This window comes from Anthonomus grandis, chromosome 2 (assembly GCF_022605725.1).
Source record: "Anthonomus grandis grandis chromosome 2, icAntGran1.3, whole genome shotgun sequence".
Classification (NCBI taxonomy): Eukaryota; Metazoa; Arthropoda; class Insecta; order Coleoptera; family Curculionidae; genus Anthonomus; species Anthonomus grandis.
In genome coordinates, this window is record NC_065547.1 from 48,668,418 (window position 1) to 48,682,973 (window position 14,556).

The 14,556-nt window shown below is 35.9% G+C and overlaps 1 protein-coding gene across 11 annotated transcripts in view; it reads left to right on the forward strand.

Moving 5' to 3' along the window:
• Positions 1-14,556, forward strand: part of LOC126747726 (protein LSM14 homolog B-B) — a 31,643-nt gene that overhangs the window by 14,640 nt on the left and 2,447 nt on the right. For 8 of the 11 annotated variants that reach the window (XM_050456528.1, XM_050456546.1, XM_050456553.1 and 5 more), the window contains exons 4-8: positions 40-603; positions 6,326-6,474; positions 6,651-6,763; positions 6,861-6,971; positions 8,894-9,105. In XM_050456528.1, coding sequence (XP_050312485.1) covers positions 40-603; positions 6,326-6,474; positions 6,651-6,763; positions 6,861-6,971; positions 8,894-9,105 — 1,149 coding nt within the window. The remainder of the gene's footprint in view (positions 1-39; positions 604-6,325; positions 6,475-6,650; positions 6,764-6,860; positions 6,972-8,893; positions 9,106-14,556) is intronic. The other 3 variants (XM_050456540.1, XM_050456579.1, XM_050456585.1) reach the window with 3 other exon arrangements.

Sequence of the window (14,556 nt, forward strand, 5' to 3'; positions counted from 1 at the left end):
TTTAATGAACAAAGCCGTTTAATCAGTTTGCCATTTTAGGATGGTAATCGGAGGCAGGTGAAGCCTATTCAGCCCCCAAGGGGCGGCGGACAACCCAGGAACAAATCGAGAGATCGCAGAGATTCAGGCAATAGAAATGTCGATAATCGAGAGGAGTACGGGAACTATAGTCGCGGGCAACAACAAAATAGGGGACGTCCGCAGTACCAAAACAATCAAGCGTACAATAATCAGGGTTATAATAATCAAGGAGGCGGAGGAGGAGGAGGAGGCGGATACAATAATAGAGGAGGATGGGCGAGGGGCATGCCCAGAGGCAGGGGCAGACCGAAAACGGGAAGTTTCAGGCCCGGGGGTCCGGTCGGCCAAGCCAACAAGAAAACTCTTAAGTTCGATAGCGAATACGATTTTGAATTGGCCAATACCGAGTTCGAGGAGCTGCGGAATAAGTTGGCCAAGGCGAAGATCGACGATGGTAGCGGCAGCTCTAAGTCGGCGGAGGCCCCCGTGGCCAACGGTGGTGCCCCCGTCGAATTGGAGAAGAAGGAAGATTCCGGGAACGAGACCGGAGCTGGAGAGACTGAACATGAGGAGGACCAGGAGGTAAGTTTTAATTTTCAATTAATAAAAATACAATCCTTTATTGCCATCAAAATTTAAAAAAGACGAAGTAATAACTTGTTAAGGACGTGAAAATTTAGTAATGGTTTGTTTCTTTCGGACTAGCGTCATATGGCTCTTGTCGGTCTTTTGAAATGTCGTACTGTCGAGATTTGGCGCCATCTTTTTATCATTCTGGGTCGTATCTAGGTGCTTGGATTTTGACTTCACGGAACATGAGGAATGACTGAATAGGATAAGGTTTGGTTACTTATACAGGGTGTTTCAGAACTATGGGATCAAACTTCTAGAGGTTATTCAGTGCAACAGTAGAAAACATTTGAGTATAGGGATCCATGTCTGGAAAAGTGGCACTACGGCCCTAAAACGCGTTACATTTTAAAATGGCGATAAATTGCGTCAATAAGATTTAAGACATTTAATTTTTGTCTTTTGTACATGATATCATCACAATAATTGTTCAAAATGTCAATGTTCAAAAAATTGTTTGAATACGTCGATTTAAATGTGACCTCATTTCGGCCGACTAGACTGAAAATTTGATACTCGTTTTGAATGATTTCAAATGCTGCTATAATTTGTCCAATGAACTTTTGTTTTGTTTCTACTGGAGTTTCATAGACCAAAGACTTTACATTTCCCCACAGGAAAAAATCTAGCGAGTTTAAATCGGGTGATCTAGAAGCCCTAGCAACTGCGCCAACTCTGGCAATCCAACGGTGCCCAAATCGCTGAGCCAAATCCTCTGGTATTTGTATAGAAAATCATCAACAATGCCTGCCCATAAGTTGACAGACCAACGTTGATAATGTTGAAAATCATCAGCTATAAAATTTTTAAACATTGACATTTTGAACAATTGTAGTGATATCATGTACAAAAGGCAATAATTAAATGCATTAAATCCTATTTTGGCAACTCAACGCCTTTCTAAAGTTTAACGCATCTTAGGACTGTAGTGACACTTTACTGGACATGGGTTATATACTCTACTGTTGCACTGAATACTTAGAAGTATGATCCCATAGTTCTGAAACACCCTGTATTTATAAGATTTTGTTGTAATGCTATTGGATACGAGCCAACAGAACAGGCCACGCCCCCTCAGCATGCGGAACTTTTGGTACATGAGACAGGGTCGGACGAAGGTGTGAACGTAGCTGGTCTTTTACGGTGTTTTAAGATCGTTTATGAATTATTTGGCATGGGATTTATGTTTGAAGTGTTTGTTAATGATTGGGACTGTGTGTTGTGGGTTATGAGAAGGTACCTATGGCATAATGTTTTAGGCATCTCATGCAGAGTCAATAAAAAAAACATTGTGTTATTCAAAAAAGAATTGTACGGACAATGTGTGGATCCGCTTTTCGAGAGCATTGTACTCCTTTATTTAAGAAGTTAGGAATTATGACAATATATTCTCTTGTACAGGGTATGCTGTTTTGCCTCCACACACAAACATCTCTTTTAAAAAAATTGTGATGTAAATATTAGCAGTAATAAGGCAAGAAATAGATTGGATTTTGCAGTGCCTAGACATAAGACAACCATGTATGAAATGAGTCCCTATTATATGTGTGTCAAAATATACAATACATTACCCAATGAAATTAAGAAGATTAGAGGGGTAGAGGCAGTTCAAGCCAGTAGCTAGGACGTTTTTTGTTCAGCACCCTTTTTATTCAGTGGGTGAATACATAACTCATTCAGATTAATGCTGTTTAATGCTGTTTGGATTTAACTGTCCATATTGCTAGCTTTTTAGCTTAGCTAGGTTTTTTTTAAAATATATACCTAGTTTAATAAGTTTGTGTCTGCTGGTAAAGTTAGTGTTAAGTGGTGTGTCTTACTTTTTATGTTACTTAGCTTTTTAACTTAATCTTAATTCTACTATCCTTAAATCGACGACCGTAATCAAAAGAGCAATAAATGAATTTGAATTTGAAAAAATACTGGATATATAAAAAAAATTGATCCTGCCAGGCGTTATACCTCAACTCCCAGAAGAAACTTGATTGCCAGATTTGAGTTTAATTTTTATAACTTTGCCATCAAATTGTCAAATTTTTTTTTTCTGACATCCCGTGAGGCAAACTTAGCAGATTCAAGATGTTTGTATTCTTAATAGTCAACTTGGGACATTTCAGATGAGATCCTGCAGTGTTCGCCGTAGACTCCACCCCCCTGGTGATAGAGCCCATGCCGGTCGTTTTTTTTTTAAAGTATCAGCGAAGCTGTTTTTTGTTTGTTTATGCTTTTTAAGTTTGGATTCTTTGGGCAGCGCCAAAAACTCGCCGGATGGTCGCCACCGCAATTACAACACTCCGCCGGAGTTGCTCTGTTTTTATCACAGTTTGAGTAAAAAAGTGATCGTCATCGCATTTATGCCGGTAAAAATGTATAACCATTTGCCCTCACAACTTAGAAACCTAAATAACTTTAAAAAGTTACAATGTCAATGTAAAAAACTTTTGATTAGTAAGGCTTAGATGAATTTTTTAATGATTGACTCGCATAACTAATGTTTAGATTTATGTACCCACCTTATTTTATTTATTTTTTGTTTGTGTCAAGTGCTATATTTATACAGTATGTCAATTTTATGTAAATCTTTATTTCTATTCAATATGTTGTTTTATAATTTAATCTTTTGACAATAAAGCACTATGGCAAGGCGGGCTTGCGTTGCAATTGCTCATGACGTGTCCATACTCTTGGCATCGATGGCACTGCCCAATTTGCTTAATATTTTCGATAGTATGAGTCTTTTAACGCTCGACACGGAACCTAATGTTCAAAAAGTTTTCAATTTTGAATATTTCTTATTGATCTCTCGGGACGAGGAACCTGATGAGGTCCGTGGGCCTTCTTCGACCTCTTTCGACCTGGACCGGTTTCAAACCAACCCATTTCCTCAGGTTCGAACCCCATCATTCTCAGCTTCTGTTCAATTTCTTTTAGTCTGAAGTTTTGGTCCAGTCCTATCAGGATCATATTTAGTTTTCTATCTTCCTCAAGGAAGAAGGAATTGAATTCCATTTCCCTTTCCTTAAGGAGCCTTGGAAGTTCTCTATGATCTTAGAGGGTTTTTGGGAAAAAGCGCTAATCTCAATCTGTCCTTTTGGACTTTTGTGATGTTAATTTTATTTTTACTAAATAATTTATATTTTGTAGCCGAATTTGAGGTGTCTTTCTACCTTTGGGACCTTTGATATATTGGGATCAGCGCTCCTCTTTTATCTTGCTAGGGAGAGGTTGTTTAAGGGTACAGTGGCCCAGAAAAGTCATGGTACAATAGAGAATTACAATACAAATTTTATTTATAATTTTTTTATGAAATAAAAATCAATTTTTACTTTTATGTATTTATTTTTTCTAATGCCCTACATCATAACATAAACCTATTTCCATAATATATCTAACATACAATAAATAAAAAAATAAAATAAAATTTCTTACAAAAATTTAATCCACAAAAGTCAAGGTACATTTCAGACTATGGGCTAATAAAGTTCTGTCAATAACGCGTGGGAAAACCCTTCAGTTTAATAACCTCTTTTAAGCGATTTGGCATTGAATGAACTAGTTTTTTCGTCACATCGTTGGATATTTTTGGCCACTCTTCTAAAATTACCTGTTTTAAGTCTCATTTATTATGAATCACATGTTGCCGAATTTTTCTCCCCAAAACATCCCATAAATGTTAATACTATAGGATTAAGATCGGGACTTTGGGGAGGAGTTTCCAGCAGATGGGGAGCATTAAAAACCAACCACTGACGTACTGTATAAGCTTTGTGCTTAGGGTCGTTATCCTGTTGAAAGTAATAGTTCTCATGCAACCCTAATTTTTCAGCACTGGCACGTAAATTTTCTTTTAAAATATTTAAGTATACTTTTTGATCCATTGTTTCGTCGATAAAAACAATATTTCCTACACCTGAAGTTGCCATGCAACCCCAAACCATTACTCCACCTCCTCCATGTTTCACTGTTTTGATTGTATTTTTCGGATTAAGAGCTTCACCGGGTTTCCTCCACACCTTGACACGACCATCGGACCCAAAAATGTTAAATTTACTTTCATCTGACCAGATAACTTTATCCCAGAAATCAAGTTCAATAGACTTGTACTTTTCAGCGAATTCCAGTCTCTTTTTTCTATTAATATCGCTAACATGGGGCTTCTTACGTGCACTACAGGATTTGTATCCACCCTGGTTAAGTTTCCGGCGAACAGTTTCTTCATGAACAGATACTCCAAACATTTCTCTTAACTCTGATGATATTTGTACGGCACTTTTCTTTGGGTCCTTCTTAATTTCATTTAATATGTACCGGGATTCGCGCTCTGACAGCTTCCGAGGACGTCCTGTTCGCGTTTTATTTTCAATTCTGTTTTCATTTTGAAAACGATTTACTACTTTTTGTATAGTGGACCTGCTTCTTTTAATCACTTCTGCAATTTTGGTGTATGATTTTCCCTCTCTATATCTATGCAAATTAATAATAATTTTCCGCTCACTGACACTTAATTCGGTTCTTCCCATGATTATCACTGTATTTACCAGTCAAAGTTAAGAAGAAATATTCTAGTGAATACTGAAAACGAATGCCAGAATAGTATTAGAGGAATGTTCTTATTAGCAAATAACAAAATAACAATAAATTTAAAAGATACTTGCATATTTTGATTTACACAAATTAAGAGTACCTTGACTTTTGTGGATTAAATTTTTATAGAAAATTTTATTTTATTTTTTTGTTTATTGTGTGTTAGATATATTATGCAAATAGGTTTATGTTATGATGTTGGGCATTGGAAAAAATAAATACATAAAAGTAAAAATTGATTTTTATTTCATATAAAAATTATAAATAAAATTTATATATAAATTGTCTATTGTACCATCACTTTTGTGGTCCACTGTATAATGGGTTTTTAAGATTTTGGGTGGGATTGACTGATGATGTTGGGGGGATCAAGCTTTCTGTTAGATGTTTTAACAAGGTGAACCAGTTGAGATGCTTGCTTTCCTCCAGTTCTTTTCCGCGTTTGTTCTTGAAGTTTTGCTTGATCCCCCAGCATCGCCAGATGCTTTTCGAGGCTAGCGTTTTAGGTGGTTGAGACGTTATTATAGTTCATCACCTCCTCGAGTTTGTTATTCAAGTCAGTGACCTGCTTCTTGAAAGAATAGTTTCTAAAGGTCAACAAGTATATCTATTTCTCTAAGATTTTAAGTTTTTATAGATTGAGAGTTTTTGAATTTGTCCAACTTTTTGATGAGTTGAGAGTTTTTGAATTTGATCTCGTAGATCTCTATCTCTTCTTTCAATCCGCAGATCCCTTTCTCGAGTTTCCTTTTTAGTTCCTCATTGAACCTTGGTTCCGCCCTCTGAAGTGGCGCTTTGCCAGCTCCCAGGTTGGAATTTGGGGGGGTTTTCAAGGGTTTGGTAAGTCTAGGATCAAGACGGGATTGTGATGAGGGTTTTTTTGAATTTTGAGGAGTCATCCGAAGTCTTACCTCGCTCTCTCTCTTGTTTACTTTTTGTTCTGCTGTCCTCGTTTTTGGTTGACCTATCGATCAAGTAACCCTCGGAGACGAACTTTCTTTGCTCTCTAATAGTGGATTTCTCACATTATATTATAACCTTTATCAGATTTATTATGAAGCATCCGAATTATAAGAGACATTTCTTTCAGATTTTCTATGATAAAGCCAAATCATTCTTCGATAAAATCTCTTGCGAAGCTGTCGAGAGAGCAAAGGGAAAAATGCAGCGGACGGACTGGCGTCAAGAGAGGAAATTGAACTCGGAAACTTTTGGCGTTGCCGCAACGAGGAGGGGAAAGTGAGTATTCTGTTGCCGATTTTGTCACGTTCATAAATTCTTCTTTGCTGGATACACTTTTCTTTATTTCCAACATACTAAGTCTAAAATAGTATTTCCAAAGACAACAACTTTCATGAATACGCTGTTATATTAATTGTTTCTAAAAATAAAATTATTGTTTTATACATCTGTAGCTACCGTGGCCGAGGAGGTTTTCGAGGCGGTTACCGTGGTGGCTACCGCGGCGGATATCAGAGGTATCCCCAACAGCGCAGACCTTTCGATCAGCAACAAAATAATCCACAAGGTAAGTTTTATTATAAAATTAAACTAAACGAGTCAAATTGGGAAAGTATAACGCCGTTTTGCTTTAAACTCGCACTTTAACGTTTCACCTAAACCAGTGAGCGCCGTGACGGTGAATACCCCGCTGACCAGCGAAGAAGCTGTAGCGAAAAAGAATGCCGAAACCAAAAAAGAGGCCGATCTTGTCGCTAAACCGTCAATCCCGCTAGGTACATATTTCACGTCTTTATAATAGTCAATGTGTCTTTCCTGTGTCGGTCACCTTCTCTTTTTCTTGTGTGGTAATATACAGATATGATCATTCTAACTTCGCCTATAGGAATTATATATCGCGGTAGGACTGGCAACCTTGTGACAACACACTCGAAGCAGCGTACCCCGCCGAATCCCGAAACCGAAACCTTTCAGTATTCTTAAAGCGTTCAAGCGGGGATGCACTGATCTGTGGCAAATTAAAAAAATGTTTTTGTTTCGTTTGAGTCCTTTGCTGCTGCCTGTCCTACCAGCATAAAATAAACTAAAAACCGACTGCAATAGTGTTGGAAACATAATTTAACTAAATATTGGACAGGAAATAAAAAAAATAATTCAAAATTCAGCAAAAAATTAAGTTAATTTAATAATATTAAATAAAAATTAAAATGATCTTATGTCAGGTTCAAAAAGGCCACCCTGTTTAGCAGTGCAGTACGTCAATCGATCATAAAACGACCTTCTCGTGTTCGACAACAGTTCAATGGAGATACTATTAAATGCTTGCCTAATTTTAACACAAAGCTCTTCTAAATTAGTAGCCCGTTCATTTTCGTACCTATAAATTTGTTCTTTTAGGTATCCCTAAAGAAAAAAATCATTGGAGGCTAAATCGGGGCTTCTGGCGGGCCATTTAATAGTACTGTTTCCACTGATTGTTCGATCAGGGAAAGACATTTCGAGAAATTAGGGAATGGGACAACCATCCTGTTGAAACCAAACTTATTCTAAATTGATATTGAGCCCTCGAATAGCAGGAAGAACTTTATCCCTCAACAGATTAAGGTATTCGTTGGCATTAAGGTTTCCATCGATAAAAAAGGGCCCATTAACCTTTTGAGGGTATTGTGTACGTGTTGGTATGCTTATGTGCTTATTTTCCCTCGAATAACCCACTGTAATGAACGGATTATGTTTACCATAAATAGAGAAAGAGGACTCATCTGAAAACGAAATGTTACTAATAAACATTTCGTCCCGATTTGCTCTTTCGAATACTTCATGGCAAAATTCCATACGTCTCTCATGGTCCTGTGGGAAAATTTCTTGGGGTTTTTGCAACTTATAGCACTTGTACTTATTTCTTTTTAAAATTCTTCTAACCCTTAAAGGCTCAATACCCGTTTCTTTGACAATGGTTGTACTATTGCAAGGAAAGTTCCTTTCAGCAACAGCACAAACATTAACCTCTCGAAGCTCCCTTTCTTCGCCTAGCGGTCTAACAATAGGTGGTTGCTAATTTGCGTAGCATTTCCTGCAATTTTGCAAGCACCTAAAGGTCTCAAGTCTATGGGTGATTGCAAAAATTGTGCTGCGTACGAGAATGGGCCGATTTTCGAACGTGAATGCAATTCTGCCTGATATTTCATCGACAGAACTGCCGGCATAATACCCCTTAATAATTCGCTTTTTTTCCTGAAGAGAACACATTTTAACAAGAAAATAGCGAGCGGTTTTAAACTTAGTCTTTGCTGATAAACGTTTAAAATGCAATCTCATATTGACGGTGCAGTGTGGTGGGAATAAGAATTGTCTCGTTTTTTGATGAACGAGCGGAGAGCCGTGCGGCAGAAATATCATTGTTGCCAAACGTATTAATTTGGAAACTACATGTATTGTGCCCTCTGTCTGTCTTATGCGGACTCCATATGTCCCCTCTCGCTTACGCTCATAGACTATTTCCTATAGGCGAGGTTTGAATGATTATATCTGTACATCCAGGACAAATTTACTTTTTGGGTGCTGAAATATTCGTGCCACAAACGGACTCGTTCTCTTTTTAATTTGTTATTGCAAATTTATTTCTGCACCCAAGATAATTTGTCGACCCGGTTGGTATTAAGTGAATGTTTTTTTTTTTTGTTTTGATTAATAAAAGAACATACTTTGACACCATCCGATGGTGGTGTTGTGGCAGAAGCAAAAAAGGTAGCGGAGGAGGGCAAGGATGTTCAAGATTCGATAATTCCTGTTGATCAGGGTAATGAGGATTCTTGTCTGATAGAGGATAAATTAAAGTGTGACAGTTCAATGATGCACGAAATTGGCGAGGTCCAAACGGCTGCTGCTGCTGCCGCTTGTGTTGGACAGGTGATTTTCGGGTTTTAGAATGTTGTTTTGTTTATGTCATCGTCATCTGGTGGGTTTTTCGGCTCGTTTAAAATGTCCTTTAAAGAGTTTTTTTACTAGGGTAACCGTCATGGATTGCGAAAGTTAGTTGCGTTTTTGGCCACACTCGAGGCTATGAAAATATAAAGCAAAAAATTGTTTTCTAATATTAAATCAACCTTTAATGAATTTTTCATTAAAAAAACTTTTTATTTGTATAGGTGTGAGCTCGCAAGTTGCAGTGGCATGGAAACATTTATAAATCTTTAATATTTTTCATGCCAACTTCTGTTCTATTCATCAGATTTGCTTGATTTTGGTCTCTAATGCTTAAGAACAACATTCCGCAAATTACAAGTTATAAATCATATTATCAGAACTTATTTTATCCATAAATATGTTTCAGGAGAATCCTTTCTGGAAAGAGTGTCAAATTAATAAAACTGTTCAAGTGCTAAACCTTCAATAATCTCCTCAATTGTTCACCGATTTTCATGAAATTTGGCTCATAAGAAATAATTTTTAAATCAAAATAAAGAATTTATCCATGAAAATTTTCATTAATCCAATAGTTTCCAAGCTAAGGGAGAATTTTTCATAGACAAAGCGTTTTTGCCATAACTCTCTTAATTACCGACCGATTTTTATGAAAATTACTTCTAGGGAAAGGGTTTTTATTTTAAAATAAAAAATTTATTTATTAAAATTTTAAAAATTGGAACATTTCAGAGCTATGGGGGAAAATTGGAAAGTGTACCAAATTAAAAGGTGTCTAAGTGGAAAACTTTAATAATTTCCTCAATTTTTCACCGATTTTGATGAAAATAGGTTCTAAGGAAAGGATTTTTTGGAACAAAAAATGTATCGATCAAAATTTTTAAAAATGAAAAACTTGAATTAAAGGGAAAAATTGGAAAATTATTAATAAAAGTGTTGAAGTGGAAAACCTTAAATAATTTATTTGTACAAACATGTTTCCGCTCCAACAACAACGATAAACAATACAAAATTTATTAAAAACAATAAATAACAAATGAAATCTTTTACCTGTAAAAAGCTCAAAACAAGTCTTAAAGAAGGTAAAAATAAAACTTTATTGAGCCCCTTAAACAACAAGATTAGAGGAAGTACACTCAATTTTCCTGGATTCAAAGTATTCTCTTATTTATTACAAAGGATACATAACATTTGTAATTAAAGTTTTTTAATTTAAAATATATAAATAAAATAAATAACTAACGCAGAAAGGAAAATATATGGTCTACATGTGATTCCTGGAGATTTCTTCAAACGAAACAAAATTCTGTGGCTTCAACACCATTTGAGAAGCAAAAACAGCAATTGAAAACCAAATTGTTAACTTAAAGTTTAACAATTCGGTTTTCAAAGCAATTTAAAGGATATACTTTACACTATCATAAACAATAATTTCGTTACGATTATTTCGTATACACACATCAAAATGGTCTAGTGAACACATACAAATATGTTAATATTTTTGAGAAGATTGGAAAAAAGTTAATTATTGCAATTTTTTTACATTATTCGAATAAAATAACAATATAATTATTAACTTTTTTTTGTAGATTATAATTTACTCATAATTTAGGGCCCAAATAAAAATAAAGAACAAAATCCCATTTATTACAGTTTATTAAAAAAAATTATAAAAATAGTAGCCAGATGGTCCACCTCTATTATTAATAACACTTTGGCATCGCCTAGGCATACTTAAAATTAAATTATTAATTAATTCTTGGGGCAACTCCTCCCAAACATGTGTCACGGCAAGACGAAGCTCCAGAGCGCTTTGAAAAAAGTCAAATCGTTGAAGAAGTTGCCTTTTTAACCAATCCCAAACATGCTCAATTGGATTAAGGTCCGGTGAGGTAGAGGGCCAGGGTAGAAGATGTGATTTGATTTTCCTCAATAGCTATTCGTACAAGCCGTGCTCGATGTGGTGGGGCATTATCTTGTTGCAACAACGAATTTGGGCCCATTTCGCGTAAATATGGAACAATTACAGGCAGTAGTATATTATCCCTATAACTTATTCCAGTCATTGTATTTTCCACAAAAATGAAGTTCGTTTTTCCGTGAAGTCTAATGCCACCCCAAAACATTAGTGATTCACCCGGGCATGACGCAAACGACTTTCATTTCCTTCCTCTCTCCAGACACGAATTCTACCAGAATCAGGATAACATGAAAATCGAGACTCGTCCGTAAAAAGAACTGTGGCCCATCTTTCTTGATTCCAATTAACATGTTCTTGGCACCACGTTAAACTTGCACCTCGATTTCCTAAAGTTAACCGAGGAACCCTTGCGGGTCTTCTGGCATGAAGTCCTCTCTTATGCAAACGGTTTCTAATAGTTTGGCCTGAAACCTCGACGTTATGCACTCGTGAGAGCTGCTGAACCCAAACAGAGGCTGTTACCGTGGGATTTCTTTGAGCTTGCAAAGTTATAAAACGGTCTTGGGCAGGTGTGGTAACTCGCGACGGTCCTTGATGCCGTTCTCTAACATCATTTGTCTCTCTATATCTCGTCCACAAACGGTTAATTACACTGGGAGATGTATCCAAAGCTCTTGCAACGTCTCTTTGACTTGTTCCTGCCTCAAGCATTCCGACTGCTCTTAGCATTTCCTCTCGAGTTAAATGTCGTCTTTCCGTTTTCATTGAATAAAAACTAAATCACAATTGTTCGGTTGGAACCACAGAAAATGCGATATTGCGTTAGAATTTAAAAATTATAATCAGCGTTATTTCGACAAAATGTTCAAGTAGCAAAAAACGCTGTTCTGGCATGATTTTTTGTACCCAAATATTTATTTTACTTCTTTGGTATCTTAATATTAAAGGTAGTATCTATTCCGTATGAAATATAAATATATAAAAATTTATAAGGCGAAAAAAACTATTTTTCTAAGTGTTCCTTAGACCATTTTGATGTGTATATATAGTACGATATACTTCGTACGATTTTTTTTAAATTAAAATAAATTTTTCTATTAAACGACAGAAAGCAATATAGCATAAAGTAAAAAGAGAAGTATACGCTCCGATATATTTTGTAGATTTTTTTTTATTAAAAGAAATGTATACAAAAGTATGGAAACAGTTTTAAATTATAAGGAAAAACAAAGATCTTCTCGGTTGTTGATGTTTCTTTTTCTAATTTGGTTTTCCAACTGCTGCCAAAGATTCTCTATAGGGTTCAAATCGGGTGATTGGGAAGGCCAATCCAATACTCGGCATTTTTCCTTTAAAAGACAATAAGAAATGTCAATTTGCATCACACCTTTTTGATACAGGGTGTCAATTTGAAAACTTCCCACCCCTATTATCTCGAAACGGGTTAGGTTTTTATAAAATCGCTAGGACACGTCGATTTTATTATCGAGGGGGAACAATTTTTATGCAGAAATCACTTCGCCTTTTTCAACCCCCTACCCCCCAGAACCTTCCTCTCAAAAATCTTAAATGGCAATAGGGGTTGAGTGATACCTCATTTGAAAGAACTTTTTATTCTCTACATTTTGGCACCTTATTTTTTAAATTTGAGTGCTGCGTTGCCAAGTTAGGGTTATTTAAACATTGTTAAATTACTTATTATTAAACATTATTCCTGTAAGTGTTTTAATTACGTTAAAGCTATGATTTGCATTGAAACATGTTATTTAGGTTAATATTATTTTTACTAAACATTTGCATAGCCGTTACAATTATGGTCTTTACAAAAGCACGCCTAAAATTTATTTTATTAACACATCTACTTTAAGAGGTGTTCAAAGTGTTCTCCATTGTTCTCCAAACAAAAATAAAGTGTATTCTCAAATTCTTCCCGAACATTCTGAAATACCTCTTCTGGAATAGCCCTACTTGCCTCTGTAATTCTTCTTTTTAAATCTTCGATATCATCAGGCTGAGTTTTGTAAACAACCGATTTTATGTGCCCCCATAAAAAAAAATCTAACGGCGTTAAGTCTGGTGACCTAGCAGGCCATTCTATCGGTTCCCTTCTACCAATCCATTGGTTAGGGAATCTGTTATTCAACCACTCCCGCACTGGCCGAAAATAATGCGGCGTAGCTCCATCTTGCTGAAAGTGTAGTTCGTTTTCTTGCAAAATGTTACCAACTTGATTTTCCAGTTCAGTTGTTATCAAAGGATCAATTACATCTTCAAGTAGGTGTAAGTAGAGCTCTCCAGTTAAGTTTTGTTCAATAAACAACGGTCCTATAACAGCATTTCTAAGAATACCGGCCCAAACATTAATTTTTTGTGGCCGCTGTGTAGCACCCTCTCTGAAAATGTGGGGATTGTCCTCACTCCAGTATCGACAATTCTGTCTATTGACATGGCCGTTTAGGAAAAAGGTACATTCATCACTGAAGCAAATGTTGCTTACCACAATTGCACGAGTGTTTATTAAGTTGGACATAATTTCGCAAAACTCTATTCTCCTATCAAAATCGTCCTCATGAAGTTCCTGTAAAATTTGCATCTTGTACGGATGATATTTATGTAACTGTAATGCTCGTCGTACAGTTTCATGTGACATTCCAGTTAGACGTGCTACTGTACGGAGAGAATTGGTGGGTTCTGCAACGAATGTTCCCAAAATCTCTACTTGAGCATCTTCGTTTAAAACACGCCGACTTGCCCTTTTTTTGTTTCCAACTGAACCCGTTTCATTAAATTTAGCTACTACGTCCAAAATGTATCTGTGACTTATATTACAATTAGGATTTCTATTATTAAAAACTTCTGCCGTAAAAAAAAAAATCATTTCAATTCTTTGCCTAAGCGTGTATACCATAGTAACTAACAATAACACACAAATTATCGAAATAAATTTTAACTGATTTAAATACCTAGTGACATTGACGTGTAGGAAAGTTCACTAAATACTATTTTAAATTTCGGATCATATCATCGAACTGTATTGAGACGAATTTCATTGCAAACGAAAATAAACAAAAAAGAAAAAAAATTAAATGTTTATCTTTCATGACCAAAAGAATTTTTTTCGGATTGATAAACACTTTCAGTGAGAAAAGCACCGGTTCGCTTTATGGTCAAACACGTTCCAATAGAAATCATAGCTTCAACGTATTTAAAACACTTACAGGAATAATGTTTAATAATAAGTAATTTAACAATGTTTAAATAACCCTAACTTGGCAACGCAGCACTCAAATTTAAAAAATAAGGTGCCAAAATGTAGAGAATAAAAAGTTCTTTCAAATGAGGTATCACTCAACCCCTATTGCCATTTAAGATTTTTGAGAGGAAGGTTCTGGGGGGTAGGGGGTTGAAAGAGGCGAAGTGATTTCTGCATAAAAATTGTTCCCCCTCGATAATAAAATCGACGTGTCCTAGCGATTTTATAAAAACCTAACCCGTTTCGAGATAATAGGGGTGGG